We start from the raw sequence: 21585 nt of genomic DNA, 5'->3' as shown, positions 1-21585 counted from the left end.
GAGAAATGCAGGGATTTGTTGAGTGGCGGATCTGCCTCTCTCCTCCCCCCTCTCCCAAAAAAGTCATCTCCTTGATGAAATTGATTTGTCAGTTTGTTCCAGTCTAATGGTGTGATAGCCCAGCAGCTTTCAGTATGTTGAATAGTTAAAACCTGCTTTTGAGGTCAGTGTCAGCCACTCTGACCCCTGTGAACTGTCACCTGAGTCAGAATTGCAGGGATTAGGCCTTTGATATTGTGATGGCTTCGCCTATCAATTGACTTTTTCATTACTGAAGATGTTGGGCCTTTTGTTTCCCTTCTTAGTATGTAACCAAGCAAACTCCTAAGTAGAAGGAGCATTTGTTCTTGTTCTCTCTCTGTGCAAGTAATAGAAGTGCTCATCTTTTGTGAAGTGTACCTAATTAAACATAGAAAAAATAAAAATAGGAAATACAGCCTGATTGCAAGTATTTTGTGCTGTAAGTATTTTTGAACCTCAGTATAATTTTTGTGAAATCTTAGTTTGATAAATTTGTGAGACTATCAAGTAATAAAATGTTATATATAGACAGCAAGGTGTCAGATTAGAAGCTACCAATCCATTCTGCATTCAGCCTTCTAAACCTCTATGTGTGTGTTAAATTTAAACACCAGGGTTATTTGAATTCTGTAGTTCAGAGCACGTAACTGTTACAATATTTTATAATGTATCTATTTCTTTACTGTGTTCTCAAGGGATGAAGCGTTCAATTTGTTTACCTTTTATATCTGTCTTAGGCACTTCCTCCTAGACAGCTTATTTAGATGCAGATCAAAACTTTATTTTAGGATTAAATAGTTGCTACTGTAACTCTGTGCCAGGCTTCCTGCCTTCTCCCTTTCTTAAATTGTTAGGATTTTCCTGAGCTCTTGCTTGGTTTGTTTGCTCCTTGATTAAAATGAGTAAATGAAAGCATATCATAGATATGGAATAGTTGATTCCTGCTGTATCAGGGTAAATTAGTCTAATTACACGTGGCAGTTCTGTTTGCTTGTGATGTAATGTGAAATGAGGTCCTGCCTCCCCCTGAAAAGCCCGAGCCAATTAATAAAGCTTTTAAGCTCTTTGTCACAGGCCACCATGGAGGTCTGCAGAGAAGAACTTTAATCCAATAAACATTTCATTTAGATCATGAAAAGAAAGCATGAGGAGAAGCTCCTACAAGAGAGGGTGTTACCAGCAATTCTAGTTGTGAAGAGATGTGAGGAATTTGCCAAATTAACCAAGAGGCCTTCATATTTAACACATAAATGTGTCAAAACTAATAATAGAATAATTTAATTTGAGTTGAACCTTATATTGTTAAAATTCTGAGAAGCCACAACTGTTTTCTTCAAAGACTTTGCTGTTGAGTTGGATGGACAGGGCAAGGGGAGGTTGTGAGAAACCCAGATAGCAAATAACACTGGCCGAAGCTGGTGGAAAGGGGGAAAAAAAAGGAATAGATAATTAGGTGTAATTAGTGTGTATGAATTGTTGTCTCCCTGCCCTTGCCTTGAATAAATTTCAGAGAAAAAAAAACCCTAGTGGCAAAAACCCTTTGATGTAAGAAGAGTCATTGTGGTTTGGCAGCATAAAGGCAGTGTTTTATACTTCTTACATAATGGTTGTGATACAGAAAGAGTGAATGGACCCTGCACCCCCCAGCCTGCTTTACAGCAAGGACTTTTGGATTCCCTTGAAACAAAATGCATCAGAAGTTTTCAGTTGTGGGTAATGAGGTAGTGGACCTCATCAGAGCTAAGCGTAAGCCATCTTTAGCCTTTGTTTAGATCTTAATCGCTTTTTTTTTTTTTATTATTATTCTGGGAAATTCAGTTTCGTAAATCATGACTACTTTTTTTTCCTTTCCTTTTTTTTTTTTTCCTGCCTGCCAACAGTTCTGGCAGGAGCAAAGGCTAATACTGAGGAAAAGAAATACAAATCAAATGTTAAAAAGAAAAACAACAGCATAAAAGAAATCTAGACAAATAACTTTGTCCAGGGTATAATTCCAGTGAAGTACATGTATTGGGATAAATTTGACCCTTAGCTTACGAAACATCATGTTATAAATTCAGCGTGAACTCTTGGTGTTTGTTTCTCACAGAATGCACAGCTTGCTTATTAGGAGATTGAAAGTTACAGTCATTACTGGTCCTTCAGCAAAACTGGGTGTTATGCAGTGATTTGTGGTTTGCAGGTGGGTTTTTTTGCTTTTGTATTTATTCTTATTCTGCAAGGAAGATTTTTTCAGAAGTGATGAGAAATGGGGAGCTCTGTTCAGTGTAATTCTTAGTGCATGGAAGTTTCCTCTGCCATTCTTCTGTTTCCTGACTGGAAAAAGGAGAGGCTACTTGTCTCCGAGCCGGCACAGCCACATCTGTACCTCCTGAATTCTTTCACTTTTGTCTGAATATCTGAAATACTATTCACAGAACAGTACATTTTAAGAGTCTCTCTTTTTATTCATGCACCATTATTTTACAAGTTAATTGTCTATTTTTCCTCTTCTTAGGGGGTAGCTGATTTGTAGCTAGACATTAAAATAAGTTATTGAAAAGTTGTACAATAGATCGTATGTTCCTTGTGGTTGCAAGAATGGTGGGGTTTCTTAGTTGTTAAAGTTTTGAAGGCTGTAATGTAAACTTTTGCAACTTCCACTGAATGAATTTTGCCTCTCAGTTTATCTCTGCTAAACTCTTCAGTTTAAAGTTTTAATGTTCTTGTCACAAGTCTAAGAAAAAGATTGATTGCAAAAGTTATATTTGGCAATATTTATTTTCCCAGATATTTTTGCTCTAAGTCCACTGAAAAATAATTTGCAAGCAAAATGTTTGTTATCCCAAATCAGCTTGAGAGTGATTGCTTTCCCTGATATTGTACAGGATTTTTGGATGACATTTAGAAAGTTTTCCTCAAAATTTGTTCATGTGGTTCTTTAGGGTTTTTTTGTTTAGTTTTGTTACAATGTTTGCAATTGGGATAAACATGAAGTATCTGAGGCTATTGCAATCGTTTCCCATATTTAATTATTGCAGAAGAATATAGGGGAAAAGATTGTAAAAAAATCTTTAGTTAACCCTGTAAAGCATTGCACTATTTTGTAGAGCAAATAGCCTTTTCTGCTTGAAGTTAATTTGGTCTGTGAAAGGCAGTACCTGAATACCACGCCAGATAAGTAATTATTCCTGATTGTAATGTTGGGGGTTTTTTTCAGGTATAGGTCACAAGAAATTCAGTTAGGGTAGAGTATGTACAAAGCTAAGAAATATGCAGATTTTCTGTTGTAAGATTGTGTAAAAATTATTTACAGTTAATACTTGCACAAAGGTTAGAAAGGTTGATGAAGTGATACTTAGTTTTGCTTTACTATTCACTGCATGTCAGAATGTAATTATGACTGATTCATGAAACTGTCTTAGCAATGAACCATCTTTATTAAAATGCTGATCAAGAAAAGAGCTGACAGTAATAAAGAATAGAACACTTTAGTCTTGTTGCTTTTGAATGATTGCTAATTACCCCAGAGGTCATGTATAGTGCTTATGAGGATTCATTGACATTTTCTTTAAAGTCTACTGTTTCAACAACATCTGAACAAGGAGACAAAACTATATGTACATCCAACAATGCTTGGACCAAGTTTTTCTTCACCACCAAATACCTGGTGTTTCCCTTTCTCCTTCCTCCTCTCCCTGAGTACATCTCATTCCCAAGGATTAGTGGAGCAGAAAGTTAGGAGTGCTACAAACTTGATTAATTTCCTTTTTTTTTTGTTTATTCTTTTTTTGTTTTCAAGTAAGGCAAAAGGAGAAAAGAAGCAGCCCTTTGAAGGTGCCTCACCTGTACCATGCATACTCCTGTCTAAGTCTGGTTGATCTCCTTGTAGAGCTGCAACAGAGAGGAAACTGCACTTACCCTTGTACACTTCTCTCAGCAGGCTGTGGACAGACCAGTCCAGCTCCAGATTCACATTCTGAAATTTCATATTCTGAAATTTCACATTCTGGTGACTGTCACATGCTGGTGACTTTGAAAGTACACTGAATTAAAAACCTGTGGGTATGCTTTGTGTATCAGCAATATTTTTATTCGTTACATACTACATTTTTGCTGAAGATGATTCTTGTTCTGCCATAGTTATAGAAAATGCAGTTGTAATGGTATCCTTTGGATGGAGAAGCCTTTTCTTTAAATTGCTTAAGGAAGAATATTAAGAAGGAATAATATGCTAGTTGATAATTTAACACTATATGGAGTCAAATAATGAAAAATAAAAAAGGTTAAGTCTAGTGAGCTTTGTTTACCTGAGGAACTCTTTCTCTGTTAGCTGGTGACTCTCATCACATCTACATGTTGTGTGATGTGGAAGAACACCTTAGGCTGAATGTAAATGTATGAAAAGAATGATTGCAAATGAACAATCGAATTATTTTCTGGTTTGCTGGAGGAAAGGAGTACTAGTGATCCTGTGACCAAATCAGAGGATGCATTTGAAAAGGAGGGTGAGATCCACGTGAAAATTCCTTTTCCTCAGAAAGAGTGGCTGGAAGTTGCACTTCTTAGATAGGCATGGTTACTAATAGTAGGTGTTCTGATGGGCTTGTTCAGAGGCCAAGAGTGTGAATTGTGCAGCTTTGCCTGCTTGGAGATAGGACTGTACTCTTCCTTGCTCATATGGAAAATCAGCATTTGATACTGCAGTGCTGCCACTGCATTTTCCAGGTGTCTGGTTTGACCCAGGCATGAAAGGCTGTGGAAGCTCAGCACCTGTGGGAATTAAGGTGACGATCCTCCTAAATTGAAGCACTCTTGTATCTCTGCTCCCCTACACCTTCTCTGGAGGTCCTCAGGTGGACACAGCTAAGTGCTAATCTAAACACTCCACTTGGTTCTTTGGCTGCTGATTAGAACTGTGGGGTGATTAGTTTGTCTATTCTTGTGGTGTAATAGGATGATTTATATGTTGGTTTTTTTGATTTTTGTTTTAATACCATTAAAATTCAGAGCAGAGAATGATAATTGAGTTAACTTAGGGTGATCTTCAAGGTTAAGAAGTATCTACTCACCTGCATTATCAAGTGTTACAAGCTGATCACAATAAGTGAGCTCAGAGGGCACATGGTACTTAGTGTGGTGTTTGTTGTGGACTGCAAGGCTCTCTATGGCATTTCAGGGCTTTTTGTGACACAGGGGAGACATGTGTGGCACAAGTGTAATAAAAAGATTGATTGCAAAAATTATATTTGGCAATATTTACTGCCAAAACTTAAAACTTGAGAACTTGCAGGTTATTCAGCGAATGTAGATTGCCTTTTGAAATTTTCTGAAGTTTCTTTCTTCATAATAATCTATCCTGTCATGTGCTTTAATTTCTTGAGCAGTTAAACATTTTAATAGCTACCATTCTTGATTGCAGCAATAAGGGAATATCAGAGATGCTTACTGGAAAAAAAAGTATTTGTTAGTCTGTATTTAATAACTTTCTAGAATAGATCTTTTGACAGTCTAATTTTATCTATTCTGTCTAAAGGTGGTTGTTTTAAGCGTCTTGAGTTGAGCCATGATGTTTTACCTTTTTTTTCCCTTCTGAAATAAAAAGTTTTTGAGCCACTCAGTGGGAATGAGTCCATGCTTACACTGCATTTTCAACTTACTAATTGCATTTTCAATTCTGTAATTGTATTTGCTCTTTGTATACATAAATACATAATAACTAATTAATTTTATGCATTTGAATTGAATAGGGTAAGTCAGACTTTAAATATCTCAATAGAATAAAATATTTGTTGGAAACTGAGGATGGCTCCACTAGACTGACTGTAGCTTCAATATTAAGCATGTATTTCAAAAGGAGTTTAGCCCAAAATGAAATTTGCAAATTTAAAACTCCATCTTAAGAAATGGAAACCAATTGTTATAGTTATGGGTTTGACAATTAAGTGCTAACAACCTGAGCACTCCAGTTAGTTCTTTGGCTGTTGATTAGGATTCCATGGTGATTAATGAGTGTGAGAATGCAATCACATCCATAGCTTTAATCAGTCCCGTGCTGGATGAGGAAGTCCAAAGATGGAGAAAGAAAGAACTTCTATATGTAATCTTAGTAGGGGTTTTCCCCATGCTGTAAGAAGCTGAATGGTAAAAAGTAGAGAAGCCTATCCTTTCACCCCTCTCCAAACTTCCAGGATCTTTAAATTATAGTAGTGATTTTTTAGTACCATGATGCAGGAGAATAATATTGCTGATACCTGTGAAGGGTAGACAAGATGCATGGTGATACTCACATAGGCACCCTCTCTGATGTTCAGTATTTCATTTTTACACTGTGAGCAGGATTTGTTTTTCTGTACCATGCTACCATGCATCTGGTTTTCTTTTTTCCAGATCTAGTATTTTAAATGTTTAGCTTGAACATTAACATTTTTTTTGTGTGCTTTATTTTATTTTGTTGTGTATTCTGATTATATGCTGTCTTTTTAACATTTAGCCATGTATCCTAAAAAAAATTATAAATATGCATATTTTTCCCTCTGCCTTCCTGTGAAACAGATAAGTGAATGTTTATGTGTGCAGAAATAAAGAACCAGGGTGGGTATCCTTGTTGACGAAGGAGACCCCAAAAAGAAAACCTTTGGATCTCTACTCAGCACATAACTTCCCTGTGACCTTTCTGAGTGAGCAAAGATCACCATGTGCTGCATCTCCCTTTAGAGCTATCTCCAAGGGTACATTCTTAGCTCAGAGAAGAGATGGTGGTGTTATTGTCTGGCAGTGTGAGCAATCCTCCTACTACTGCCCTTCGGTTCACTGCTGCTGCTGCTGTCCCACCTTTTCTCTCCTCTACTATGCTGAGCTCAGTTTGTGTAAATAACATTTCCCACTTCTGTTTGGTGGTTTGGGGTTTTTTTGTTATGTTATTTTCCATTAGCACCTATGGATCTGTACTTGTCACATATTCACATAAGGAAAGGTTGTTCCTACCCTGCAAAGGTAGCTTATACTCTAACTGCAGGGATCATGTCCTAAAGGGCTGTTTTCTGAGAGTGTGTTGTGATTCAGATGATGATATTTGAGTTGAATGGCAGGAGCTGTTCATTTTATGTATATTCATAGAGTGTCTTAACACAATAGGTGTGGGTGAGCTTTGAAGTGTCTCAGTGAAAATAATTAGCAATGAGTATGGATAGACACCTGAACCTGTAGAAGGGTTAGGGAATTCCTGTGGCTCTTATTTGTATTTAGAATACGATCTCTAAATGGCCAGAGTACTTTCCTGAACTGACCATCAGTATGGAGAGACCAAACATGTCAATTAAATAGGAACTTCCCAGGACTAAAATGCCAAATATTTCCAAAAGGACTAAGTATTTCTTGTCTCCTGTTAGCTGTCCTCTGCTTTTATGCTTACACTGTGCATTACAGAAAACTGCTGTACATCAGAATTCTGTTTTTCCATTTTGTTTACATTTGGTTCAGTTGACTTTCGCCTCCTAAGGAAGCAAAAAATCACTAGGATTATATGAATTGTATTTTATAGATCTCTGAACTGGATTCTGCTATTGCATTTTTGGCTGAAAGGTCTTACATCTAACAGGGTTTTTTGAAATAAACTACATCATGTTGTATCATATTAGAATCAAAAATAGTACATCATTACAGACATAACAAACAAAGCTTATAGGGAAGGAAATATCTCTGTTAGGCAATGTTTGTATCTTAAAAGAGGTCCAAAAACTTAAATAATTTTTTGAACACACAAGTTCTTTTTAACTAGAGTCACTAATTATAGTGTTTTTTCCTGAAGAGTGATAATACTAATTACTTCAAAGACAGAGAAAAGAGAAGGAAGGAAAAAAAAAAAAAAAAAAAAAGAAAAAGGCATCTTCTCTTTAGCTGTATTGGTGGTATTTATATCTTCAGTTTCATGGTTCTTACCTCTGAAACTCATTCAGTGTTATGTCATGGAGTCATAAAAGCTGTCGGTGCATGGAAGGAGTGACAAATTTGTAAGTGGAACACAAGTGGACTAAAACAGTGTAGCACTGGGCACCCATTTCTGTTTCATCAAGCTGCACAGACCTGCATAACATAGCCCAGTACAAGTCTGTATCTGAGTGCACAGGACACCTGCTTGTCATTGGCAGCTGGGCCTCCAGCACCACTGTAAATATCAGGGAACAAATTTACACCAGCTACAGTGTTCAGGTGTGCTTTTGTTTTTTCAGCTCTACCATAACCATGGAATACTCTCAAGTATATGTGGGTCTATGTTCACTTTTCACTATGTGCAACACAACACCCTAAGGGAGCAGTAGAGTTTATAAATCTGACTTGAAGGCCAAAGAGATGAGGCTGAATTCATGTAAAAGTCCCATCTCTTGTTTCCAGGAAAAAACAAGCCATATTGATTAACAGCATTACTAAATTTGCAAGTATCTAAAGTTAATCCAAGTAATCTCATCATCCTCAAAGCTGTAGTAGTAATCTGTGGGGTTTTTCCCCATCTAACATAAAGAAAATAGTACTTAAGTTATTCTACTACTTTGGAAAAATAAACTATTAGGTGGGAAGATGCTGGCAAAGAAAAACTAACTGAACTAGCTTTGCTGTGAAATTTCAGTAATCTTCCTTCTGGCCTTGGCTGCCAGACTGATGCTGAGGAAAAGCTTAAACATCCTCCCTCCCCTGTGCATGTTATTTATTACATGCCTCTGGAACTTTTTTCTTCTGCTCTGTTATTCTCTTTCTTTGTGAGCTCTCATGAAAAGAAAGGGAATAGATTATAATAATATTGTAGCACCGATGCTATTGTGTTTGCAGTAGCCTTAGACCGAGATAATGATTTGATTAGCATGGCTTTTTCACTAACTGGAATTAAAGATACATGGATTTTCCTGGGATTCTGTGCTTTCAGGATGATTTTTGTTTTACCTTCTTTCTTCAGCTGTGTATCTTTGCAGAGAAGTTGGAGGTTAAAAGTAGGTATAGAGCTTTCACTAATAGCCAAGGGCAAAAAATTAGTGCAATGAGTCATCACAGTAATTCCTGCAGATATTTGTGGTCTGTGTCCTATGCAATGCATTTGTTCAAAAGGGCCATTGTTCCCTAAATCACTGATGGTAGTTCTTCTAAATATTTTTCCTGCAATGTAGTTGCTGTGACTGAGGTTTGACGTTTCCAGTTTTGTTATTTGATTGGCCTCAAGGAGGCCTTGAAAATTTTGAACATGCAGAATATGAAATGCTTGACAAGAATATTAAAGATAAACCAATAGTTCACGGTGCAGTGAAGAAGCAGACTAATTTAGTGGATTCTAGCAAATGGAAGAATTTTACTGGTGTTGAATTACATTAAAAAAATGTTTTATTGCTTAAATTTAATTGTTGATACAGCTGTGTTTTCTAAAATACAGAAACTTTCCTCTCTTTCTTCTATAGCTTCTTTTGCTTCTTGCTCTATATAACACCCAGAAGTTGTGTGTGTTGGAAATAGTCATAACAGATAAGCAGAGCTATTCCCTTTGTTGGGGTGGGTTGAGGGGGGTAAAATCTTGATCTTACTGATAGTAGTGAGAATCTTGCTCTCAGCCTCAGGCCTTGAATCAAAAAAAACACCCTTTATTCAGCTGGGTTTAAGTTTTTTAACAGAAGCAATTATTGTAACTACTCAGGGACATCTGTTTCACACTTAGACTCCTACAGGTTGTTTAAAGGAGAGCAGAAAGGATCCTCTTCTGAGTTAATTCATACATTGCAAAAATGAAATAAAATCTTCTAGATACAGAGCTTTTTTTATTCCCCCCTCATCCATTTTGCAGCAAAACTTGTTGTGATTCATATGTTTGATCTTTGTATCAAGATCAAAAATTATTACTCCTCTTAGTAAAAGGAAAAGATAAAATTATTTTTGGCTTATAAAATAGAAGTAGTTTCACTTGTTGCTAGAATTTGTGTTCCATCAAGCTTCTAGTGCTTCTAATTTTGTATTTCAAAAGGTATATATTTTAATGTGAAAATAATTTTTGCAACAAAGCGGTGCCTAGAGAGAATGAGGAATATCCACCCTCATTTCATCCCATGTGCTTCTAATCTATATTAATTTTTTAGTTGATGGACTTGTGATAGGCCTTTTTGTTTTGCATATGTGAGTGATGTTCAGCTTATTTTTTTGCTTCGATAATTGCAAATGAGACTTCAGCTTTTAGATCTTGAATTTCAGTTTTCAGATGATATTCATGCTGATGGTTTATCACAGCAGTGTGTCTTCTCTGTATCACAGACAATAGTAAATACAGCTTCGGCTCGAGGAAAGCTATTTTTTTTTTTCTCTCTGTAGAAATACTGCAGCACAGTCCAGCTTGATTCTGGAATAGACTACAGGAAACGAGAGCTTCCAGCTGCTGGAAAACTTTACTACCTGTAAGTTTATCTATGATATTGTATTAGCTTCCTTCTTCCTTCTTATTAGCCAATAATTTCCTATTCAGTGGGAAAAGAAAAATGTAAAGTAGAATTAGCAGGGTGTGACTTTTCCTTTCTTTGCCTTCTGGTCCATTTTGTTCAGCAAACCGCCTTCCATTATGCTTTGATATTAACTTCATTAAACTACATTTTTGGTAACCACACTAGCATCATTTATAATGTGTGACTGAATAAAAACTAATTAGATTTTTTGGGGAGGTGTGGTATTTGGAGAACTGAAGTGACAGATGGTTAGAAAGTGATGAATATCCTCTTGTAAAAGACTGCACAATTCTCTTATAATAGAATAACATCCTTATTGTATTTAAGTAATTAAGTATTTATAGAAATCCAATGACAAGGATTTATTTAATTTTGGGTGTTTCCAATGCTGTGGATTAAAAAACCCAACACCCTTCTGTTTTGACAGATTGTTTTTGTTTATCATGACAAAATTTCTTTAGCACTTTATATTTGCAAATAAATACATTTTAAAATATATGTGCAGATGTGTTTCTGCTTGCAGCATAAATCTGCCTCATAGGAACATCCTCTTTAATACTTTGAAACCTTTGCAATGTTACATTTTTCTGTCTTGTATTTTCTCTTGTAATATTATTTACTCAGTGACAACTTGAACAAAGCAGACTACAGTCACTTAATATTAGATTTATAATAGTTGTATCTTTAAAATACTGATTTAAAAATCATGTTTCCAGAAAGGTGGGGTATTTTCATCACTGTGATGGGTGTTTGAAACCATGTATGTCCATGCTACTTTTTAATTAAGTTAGATGTTGTAGCTGTTTGTCTGGAAGGAGGAATACTGCTTGGTAGAACTTTTCCTGCTTTTGAAAGGAAGTGACAGAATTTCAAATACGGAAAACAGGTCCAGTGAAAGTTCTGTATCCTTAAACTGTGGCTGTATGAACTTGAGAAAAGTAGCTCTTGTGCTGTATTTTTGCCTGGCTGCACTTGCTCAGTGCTTTGTCACACCTGCTCAGAAGAACTTTCTGAAGCCACCACTGATACCTGTGCTCATCATGGCCCTCCTGAGTGCTGCTGTCCCTGCCTGTGGTGCTGCTCCCTGGGCCTGCTGCACTCTGTGACTTTCTGCTGGACGCTGTGGAGAGCACCTGCCACATTGTTTTCCATAATCTGGAGAAAGGAAATGGATGTTTGTGGTTTCTAGCAGGTAATAGGCCAAACATGGTGCCTGTGGCATCAGCTCTAAGAGGAGAAGCAATATAAACAAATTCCAGGAGTAGTACCCAGCCAAAATATCTCATTGTGTTCTGCTGTAAAACTTCTGATCAAGTGAATGGCAGAGATGGGCAATAATTCTGTCTTATGTTCTCTTACTGGATAGATGTTGGTTGCCTTCAGAACTTGATGTGTAAATCATTAGGAAGCAGTGGGGTGAAAAAATTATTAAAAAACCCCCATAGCTGCCAGTGGAATTAGGTACTTATTTCTTTATCCTTTCTTCTTCTGAGGGAATCTTATTAATTCTTCTATTCAAATTGGTTCATTGGAGCTTTAACCCTGTAGAACTAGCTTAGTATGTGGGGATTCCTTTTGTTTGGTTTGTTTTAAAATTGGGTACAGTATTTTGCTACAGATTCTAAAATTTAATTAGCAGGCTTGTCCCCCAAAGAAAATGTTCTTGTTCAACATGTATATGTTCTTCTATTAATGGCTATAGTATCGTCACATTTTTTTAAAGAATCCTCTTAATGCTTCATATGTTGTGTAGTCCTGTCTTCATTTAAAACATGTAACTGAGGGTTACTTAAAACTGTTTCATACTCCTCTGAGAGCAGTCAGTGTAACACCATTACAAGATGCCTGATCAAAGCAACTTCATCGATCTCAGTCTCAGGTGTCTATTTTCAAAACAAACTTTCTTGGCAATTATGTACAAATATTCACCTTAGCATCATATTCACCTGTTTCTTCTGGTAGCCTTTCAGTTGAAATTTCTGTTACTCATATGCATGCACATGCACATACTCTCTGAGATAGATACAGATATATAGATACATTTATACACACATGCACACACTCTTTACTCCCTTTTATGGCCTTTTTCTCTGGTGTTGTCTATTCTTTATTGTTTTGTCAGAGGAATGCATCACACCAATATCAGTGTTGAGAGAAGCTTCTAGAATTTTATGTAACCTCCTAGTCAGAAAAGGTTTTTCACGTCTTCAAAATGGCACTTGTATAAGTTCATGGGTTTTTAATTTTTTTCCCCAAATTCTTTGTATCTACAAGATTTGTCATCATTAAGCTTTAGCTAAAAAGTAGTTACTTCAGTTCTGCTCTTAACATTTTTAAGGTGCTTAAGGCCTAATGAGCAGGAGAGTATGTGTTTAACAAGCTGATATTCATTTGTCAGTTAAGAGGATGTCTAGAATTGTGTGAAGCAGTGTGACTTCAGTGCATCAAGATCTATAAGATTTCACACCAAAAGTTTACACCAACTTCAGTGAAGCATTATATATCCTAGTTCTAGTTTGTTGTCTACTGTAATAGTAATTTACTATTCTCAGCTGGAAATCTTATCTATCTCTCTATCTATCTCTCAATTCATCTTTAAGAATAAAACATGGAAAGATTGGCTCACTACCCTATTCAGTGATTAAAAAAAAGTTTTCTGATTGGACTGATTTTTTAATTATTTTGGCCCAGAAGATGAATGTAAACTTTACTTCAGCTATCAGCACAGATATTTTGCATTTTTACCATCTGTGGTTGATCTTTTACCAAGCAGTATTAGGAACAGAGGTTGGGAAACTGCTAAAACTGCTATTAACAGATGATAGTGGTATTTTTAATTTCACAGTTAAATTTTGCAAATTGTTTGGTCAATATAATCGGTTGACTTGACACACCAAACCCCTCCCCCCCCCAAAAAAAGAAAATCTGTTTCAACATTTAATTTCACAAAGTCCCCTCTCAGAAATTTCAAAGGATACTTCTTTAGGTGCTTGACTGCCTTCCCTTGCCTTGTCTATTTGCTCTTATTTTGCATGCAAGATAGAGCCAGAAGCCTTTTTTCTCATTGTGTACACATAGTGTTAATGGGTCTGCTCTGCCTGTATTGCCTCATTACTGGAAACAGCTCAAAACACAGAAGTCTTTCAGTGTATGCAAATAAGGCAGAATCATCTACCTGAGAGTTAATATTCTCTACTTTTAAGTGTATTCTAAATGTAATGTTTGTATTTAGAGCATAACATCCTGTTCTCTTTTTTTTATGGGCAAAAAGCTAAGCAGGCTCAGGCAGCTGTTTGATGTTGGCTTCAAGTGTTATTAATTTCATATTCTATTATTCTTTTCACTGTAGCACAAGTGAAGCTGATGTGGAGGCTGTCATGGATAAGTTGTTTGATGAGCTGGCTCAGAAACAAAATGATTGTACGTAAGTTAATTTCTCTTGAAAGAGAATACATTTAGAACACAATGCCCAATCTCCACTGACCAATTAATAAGTTCCATTGCTGTATATGGGTTGATGCCACACTCAAGTGGCAGTCATTGTATCAGCATTTTGTCTAATTTATGTGTTGAATCATGTGCTATTATTCATGAAGCTATGCATTTCCTATCTGTAAGAGATGAATTTTATAGTAATTATCCAGAGAAGATTGAGTCTTTGTTCATGTTCCCATAGTAACTAGACCAAGGATTCTGAAAGTGCAAGGCAGAGAGCTGGGGCTGAATAAAGCATGTGGAACCATTGCAGACTTCACGTTTGAAGAGCTGTGCGACAGAGTGAGTACCCAGTCCAATCTAGATCGGTTAATGCTCAGGCTTTTCACAGTTAAAAAAAAATCAAACCACAAAAATTTGCTATCTTCCCAAGATGCACTGAATTAAAAAGGCTTTTTACAAAACTTGATTAACAGAAATATTTTTAATTTAACAGGAAAAACCCCTTTCTTCAAAAGAACCATACTAATTTTCTTTTTAATGATATAGTAAATTCACTCTTAGGTGTATCACAGATTATCTACAAAAATCCTACTGCAGTATATGCCTGGCCTAACATCAGTGCTGGTGTATGAGTGTTGGTAACATCTCAATATGTAAATAGCAATCAAATGCTGTTTTTATAATCTGGGATTTCAGCTTGATACTCAAGCAAAAGAGCAGTCATCCTGGCACCACTAGAGTAACACACTGTTCCATGCTTTGATTTCAGCTGTGTGTACAAGGAATGTTTAATCCGAGGCCTTGTCAAAATATTCCAGATTTTGCTAAATACTGGCACATTCTCTGCTTTAACATGTGAGAGGTGAATCTTGAAAAGTTCTCCTTGTATTTGACCTCCAGTGGGTTGGAAGACGATTCCCCAGGAGTTGCACTGCACTTCAGTGTTCTCTGTACTGATGTGTGAAGTTGCTGTTAAATGATCACAACCCTAAACTGGCCAATAGCACTTTTGATTCAGGATGGTGACCAGTCTTTTGGTGATAACGTTTTGCTTTCACTTCCTTGCAGCAAAGGAGTTGATAACTATTTGGACAGAAATTACACTGATTGTGTTTCAGACTGCAGGTTTTAGACTTGGAGTTGGTTCTTAGTTTCAGACAAAACCAATAAGCCATTTGTAAGGGTGGAGGTGTGTCATAAGTAGAATAGCTTGCTTTTCACTTAAGGTTTTGAGATTTTTTTCTGCCTTGTGCCCCTTAAAGCATGGAGAAGCTATGCTGTCAGCAAATACTAGTACAATTCTTTAGTCCAGGAAATGCCTTATGTACTTAAATGGGATAATAAGTTGCTTCTAAGTAGAAGTGCTCTGATTGGCTCACATGTCAGTGGTCTGAAGGTTCTCATCCTGTTCAAGAATTATTTGAGGTTCAGATCATTCTTACATGGATTGCCCAAGACTTAGGAAATCTTGCTGTCTCAAATCAGATGCCTTCTGCAGATAGTAGTCCTTTACAGCAAAATCACATGCTTAAAACTAAAACAACATGGCAGACAGGAAATGGTTTTCTTTTGACAGCTTCCTCAGTTATCACTGATTTTTCTCTTCAGATCACTGATGTATCTTCATAAATATTACATCAGTATGTTGGTAAGGGGTATCAGTGTGCTCCTTTCATAGGCAAAAAAGTATAGTCATTGAACTTCAGAATAGTCTATTAAATTTAGATGAATGGTCAGACTTGCCTCCACTGTGATTTTTTTTTCCATTACTGTAAACTTTTGCAATGATTTATAGCAATGGTAGAAAATTTCACTATATTTCAATATAAGCTGTGTTTAGGATCTTGCCTGCCCCATTGCTCTGTTTGCCTGACCTGCTGCCATTAAAATCTGCTAAAAGGAAAACTTCAAAAAAGGAAAAATGCAGCTGTCAACCCATGAAACCCTCTTCCTTTTTTTTCATGAATTCTTTTAAATTTTGATGGAAAAACGTAAAACATGCAGTATCTTTTTTAAACAGTCAGAGAGGGAAAGTGCTCCCACTCATGTCACAGAAGACACAGGGAAGATCCAGAAGAGTGCACTGGTGGTTTATAGCAAAAATTACCCCAAATTAGGAGACATTCAACATGACAGGAAGTACAAAGTTTTTTATATATATTCCAGTAAGATTGCTAATAGTAGGAGTGATTTGTGGAGGGATAAAGCAGAAATCTTTAAGGGACATAGCAACAAGATATTTGCTACTTCTTGTGAAGCCAAATGGTAGATAAGTTGACAGGCATCATAAGTGCTGCTATTAAAAAAAGGAAAGTAGAAAGCTGAAAAAGATGTAATGAAAAGCAAGATTGACAAAAGAAAATACTGGAGGGGAATTTTTTGGATTTGCATGGAGCAGATCTGCAGATTTATTTGTGCAGGACATGGGCACAAAATCCCATGGGAAGACAGATTGTACAAAGGGACATGGGGCAGGAAATCTTCCTTGCTGGAGCCTGTTGCAACCAGGGTGAAGCTTAATTGACAGCTTAAGCAAAACTTCCAGGTAGATAAATGAAATCTAAAGTTGGTGTTGTAGGAGCTCATTAAACTTGTACCAGAATTGAAAACAAGATTTGCAGTCGGTTTTGTAACAGTTTTAAGATGTGGTGACAAGCATGATAAATGGGAAATTCTCAATAATGGGGGAAAATGAGAGATAATTGCTATTATTGAAACCTTGTGGGACAATTCATAAAATAATAATACAGAATGGGTGCTTACAGCCTGCTTAAAGACAGAGTGGCTGAAAGAGGTGGAGAGCAGTGTGCAACATTGAAGGTACTGGTACCTGCCTTAAAGTTAATTAACACAAAGTTCTTGAGTACCTATCAGTCTGCTAATTAACAAACCTGAAAGGAAAGTACTTGTAGGGATCTGTTGCATATGGAACATGAGATAGATTGTTCCTTGAGCTATAAGAAACATATAAAGAAAATACACCGTTGTATGTTATACTATAGATGAAACACAGGCAAAGGTGAAATGTAATTAGCCAGAAAACAGCAAATGATAATTTTCTAGCATAAAATGTACTACATCCAGTACAAGGTCATTTGGCTGGTGGTGATGAATTAATCTAGAAATTTGTGTTGTGTAGGAATAATCTTAATTGTCTAGCCTTTAATGAAACCGAAAGATATTCCAAACAGTGAAGTTGCATATATGAGTGTTCAGGAAAAGTAATTTTCAAAAGCAAAAGGGAAGTGTGACTAACTGGAAAGTGAAGTGTAAACAACAGTAACAACAAAAAGAGCAACACAAACCCAAGAAGAACTCTGAGGAGGAAGATAGTAAAAGTATCTCCTGTGTCACTGTTGAGACAGAATCAAATAATACAGAATGAATGGCAACTAGTTATGAAGTGCAGGAAAATTATAAAGTAAAGGTCATGGGCAAATATGTCCAGTCAGATAAAAGACTTAAGTAAAATTGGAGTTTTGATGTTTTATATTATCTGAATGGTACTGGCTTATTCTTAGCTGGATGAACTTTTAATAATGATGTGGAAAAAGGAAAAGGTTTGGCAAAGAATATGTGTTCTAGGTGAAGTAGAGTGAAATACTAATTTTATTTAAGGATAGTGAAATAATTTTCAGTCTCTATATAGTTAATATATGTTAAAAAGAGCCTGCAAATACATTTTGTATCATTGGAGTCCTGTAAAACTAGGCTGAGACCTTTGACTAGCTTTTTATTTTTATAAATGTTAAAGTGCAAGAGAAATTCCATGTCACTAGAAGAATGCTCTGTGTGTCAGTATTAAAAACAAACAAGTAGAATGCTTATGATGGTGGGTGGAACTGCAGGCTGTTGGTGAGATTTTAGTCCAGGAAGGGTAATGGAGAAGCTGATTCTGGATGCATACAATGGATGACTAAAGAATGGAAATAAGATTTAATTCTCCAGTCTCCCTGACTTTATAGGAAGGGTTGAGTTTTGAAGATGCTGTTCTTATTAGGAAAGTGACATTATGCAGTCTCAAGAAAGTATTTGTTAAATGGGTTCCTAAGTTAGTTAACTAACCTATAAAAAGAAATATTGCTGAAGGTTTTTTGTTTGTAGCATTTCTAATGAGCACATTTTTATACTAAGCCTGATGTAACAGGTTTTTTCCTCCAGGAGTTTTGAATATAACATAAATGCTAATACAAACTTGCTGTAAGTACAGAGTACTGTGTGTATGGGGAAGGAGCAATGAAGACAAGAATGCTTTGTGCAGTTTATCAGAACAGGTATTTTGAGGAAATGGTTGGGGTTGTTTACTTTTTTTTGAGAGAAAGTTTGTTTCATTTTGGGTTTTTTTACATCTAAGAGTAGACACAGCCTCCTTTTACTGTGTATTGGGTCAAAACTGGATGTCATTTTAGGAGGAGGCTTTTGTGTTTGAACTACTTATTAGTTTTTAGGCTTAGCCATCTCTAAAATACAGGAACTTGAAGTACCCCATGATCTTTTCTGGTTTTAAAGTGCCTGAAAGAAGGGATGTGAGGGAGTCAGGGTTCCTGCTGCCTGTTGGCAGCTCTCACTGCTCCTGCACATGCAGTGAACAAGTTCAGCAGCCAGCAGGGGAATGTGCCCAGTCCATCTTGAGGGAATAACCAGCTCTTATGCCCCTCATACTTCTGGGAGTAGGCAATGCTTCTTAGCCTACAATCAGTCTGTGCAGTCAGTTCAGACTGAGTTTATCCAAGGCTTATAACGTCCTTGGCTTTGAGGGGGGTTTCACAGGAAGTGTTATGGGGCATTTCCCTCATACCAAGCAACCTTTCTTCCAAATTTGACATATCTGGTCTGCATTATGGAAGCACTTACAAGTTATAGCATTATCTTGGAGTTGCAGTAGTATTTTTTGAGTTTTCTGAAACTGTTGTATACTGCTGCTCATGTGGGTGTCAGTAATAATTGCAGCACGAATGGACAGCATTGTACTCAAAATTTGGTTAATTGATTCCTTTGGCTGTCCATTACCCTTAAGGGTTCCAGAAAAAAGAGTAAGTTTTGCAAGAATCAACATGTGAAACGATAGATGCTTTTGTTGTGTTGGCAAAATAGCTTATCACTCAAGTGACTCTGCTTTCACTTCATTGCTGCAATCTGTCTTCTAGTCTGGTCTTGGGTAACTGTTACAGTGCATTCCAAGGGACAAATATCCAAACCTAAAAATCTGCATTTGCTGGTGTAGGATTAAGGAGATGTGTTTGAAATTTACATTTTTGGTAAAACAATATTTCATATGAACAGCCTGTAAAACTTCTTTATTTTCACTATAGTTTCCTTTAAAATAAAATCAAAATTCTGTTTTAAGGGGAAATATTGAAACATTTTCCACTTTGATAGCACATGAATTAATGAGATGTTAGCTAATAAAATAGCAAATCAGCAATTGGTAACTATTTATAACATCTCCTAGCTTAAATAGAATTTTCATAACAACTGCTTTTTAATTAATACCTGGAGACCTTGGGAATTAAGAGTTGATACCTTTCTGGTATTGTAATATTTCATTCTTGTTTCATATATTAGCATCAAACTTTTTCATGTCAAGGGTATAAAGAATTACTTCTATCTAAAATAATGCACCAGATCCTGGTAATTACTAGTTGTTCATTAATGTTCATAAAAATAAAATACAGAGAATATGTTGTATGCAATGCTGATATGACATGCAGTTGACTTGCTAAGCTATTGTGTGCATCAATTTGTAAATCCTGGTTTCCCAGATGAGGACAATCCCATGTTTTAGGTAACTAAGTTAATACCAAATTCATACACTTTGTTTTTTTTCTTTACTAGTTATGTGAACATGTGGAAAACCAACAAAAAAATGGATGAGAGGATACTGATCTATTTTGGTTGCTTTAAAGCAAAGGAGAAGCAGTTTTTCAGACTGACACACCAGGGTTTATGTGGCAGAGTGGCACGTGCTGGTCTTCCTCATGGGCATGAAGTAGTTACCCAGGAGTAGAATGGAGCCCTGTGAAAGTGCTTCTCCAGTGTAATCAGACAGGAGGACTCTGCTTGGTTTTCATCAAAATGTAGCCACAGGAGGCTGGGACAGCCACCAGGCAGAATAGAGACATACAGTTCCCAAATTTTAATACTAATGTTGACTTCTCCCGTTCTTTGGGGCCTTTAATTCCTTTCTTCCAGTTTCTCCATCTATACAATGAGGGAAACACTACCAGTGGTGTTATATTTTTGCAAAACATTATTAGTTAATTGATTTAAATGTCTGAATGAAAGATCACCAGATGCCTTTAAAAATAAAATGTATATATTAACTTGATTTTAAAATCCCTATATATACATACATATAAATGTGTGTGTGTGTATATATATATATGCAATTGTGCAAATATAAGTGTTGCCCATTGTAGTGTGTTCACACATGAATAACACTGTTTGTGACACCTTAGAAAAAATTACTCTCTACCAGTTCCCTTTCTTCACTTCCCTTTTTAACAATTTCTAAAGGAAAATTTTATAGTGCCAGTTAGATCTGTTGTAAGTAACGCAGCTGACAGCGTACCTGGTGTGTAATCTCGATGGAGCTGCGGGAGTCGGGAGGTGCCGAGCTGCTCTCGGTGCTCCCCGGGCTTGCGCGCAGCAGCTGCTGCCCTCTGCCGGGATTGAGTGCTCCGCTCGGGCATGCAGCCTGCTCCTCCCAGAGCCTCAGCTGCTTTGCTTCATGGATCCTCTAGGCTTTCCACTAGGTAATCCAATAGATCCCTTCATCCCGCTCCCAGTACCAATGAATGCAGTGTCTTAGCATCATTCTAACCATTAGCTAACATACGATAGCGTTAAAACTCTGCAAATAAATTTAGTATCAGTATTTATGTTGTAAAAGGTTATCAGACTGTGATTTTTTTTCCTAGTAGTTATTCAGTGTTTCTGAAAGTGGCAAAATAGAATTTTCGTGTAGATTAACACAACAAATAAGTGGTGAACAGTTTCTGTTAGGTTGTTGTTCCATTGCAATGGGCACATTGTATAAACCAGGAGGAAGATGTAGTTCTTAACTTGAATAGCTTGCACTTCAAAGGAAAAGATGTAACTAACCTTTTAAAAAAGAAAAGAAAATAAAAAACTCACCATTTTCAAATGCATCAAGTGATTTAGAAATGCAAGTGTCTGGTTTTGAGTCAGCTGAATGTCTGCCCTACATGATGACATAACTCAGCTGCATTTGTGGTTTAATGATTCTGAGTAATTTTGAGGGAACTGTTTTATCTTCATTAAAGGCTGCTGAATGTATCCACAGTATAATTTGGTGTCATCTTCAGGATTGTAGGATTTTCAGATATAGGTGTAAATAAATGTACCATAGATAAGCACTATTTCCAGTAACCTTAGAATCATAGTTTTCCTTAGTTTGTGATCTTAGTTTTATTCCTAAGAGATTAGCTTTTGTAGCTTAAGCTCTAGACTGAGACTCTGTCTTTTATTAGCTACATTTACCTTAAAGATTGAATCAGGTTCTCTACTCCTCAAAAAAATTGGCTTATCTTATTCACAGGCATTTTTTTATAAAATAAACCCAAGAAACTTATTTCAGGTGTAAATATTGCAATACAGTTATATTGTTAATCAAACCACCTTTCTGTTTTATATTTTATGTGTATCAAAGCTTAAT

At 36.4% G+C, this 21585-nt stretch overlaps 1 protein-coding gene across 3 annotated transcripts in view; it reads left to right on the top strand.

Moving 5' to 3' along the window:
• Positions 1-21585, top strand: part of AFG1L (AFG1 like ATPase) — a 64563-nt gene that overhangs the window by 29284 nt on the left and 13694 nt on the right. For all 3 annotated transcript variants that reach the window (XM_071439146.1, XM_071439156.1, XM_071439136.1), the window contains exons 8-10: positions 10342-10424; positions 13819-13889; positions 14146-14246. In XM_071439146.1, the coding sequence (XP_071295247.1) occupies positions 10342-10424; positions 13819-13889; positions 14146-14246 (255 nt within the window). The remainder of the gene's footprint in view (positions 1-10341; positions 10425-13818; positions 13890-14145; positions 14247-21585) is intronic.

This window comes from Agelaius tricolor, unplaced genomic scaffold (genome assembly GCF_023055355.1).
Source record: "Agelaius tricolor isolate 1412-34295 unplaced genomic scaffold, bAgeTri1.0.p SCAF_1, whole genome shotgun sequence".
In the NCBI taxonomy this organism is placed as follows: Eukaryota; Metazoa; Chordata; class Aves; order Passeriformes; family Icteridae; genus Agelaius; species Agelaius tricolor.
This window is presented reverse-complemented; position numbering and strand designations above follow the sequence as displayed.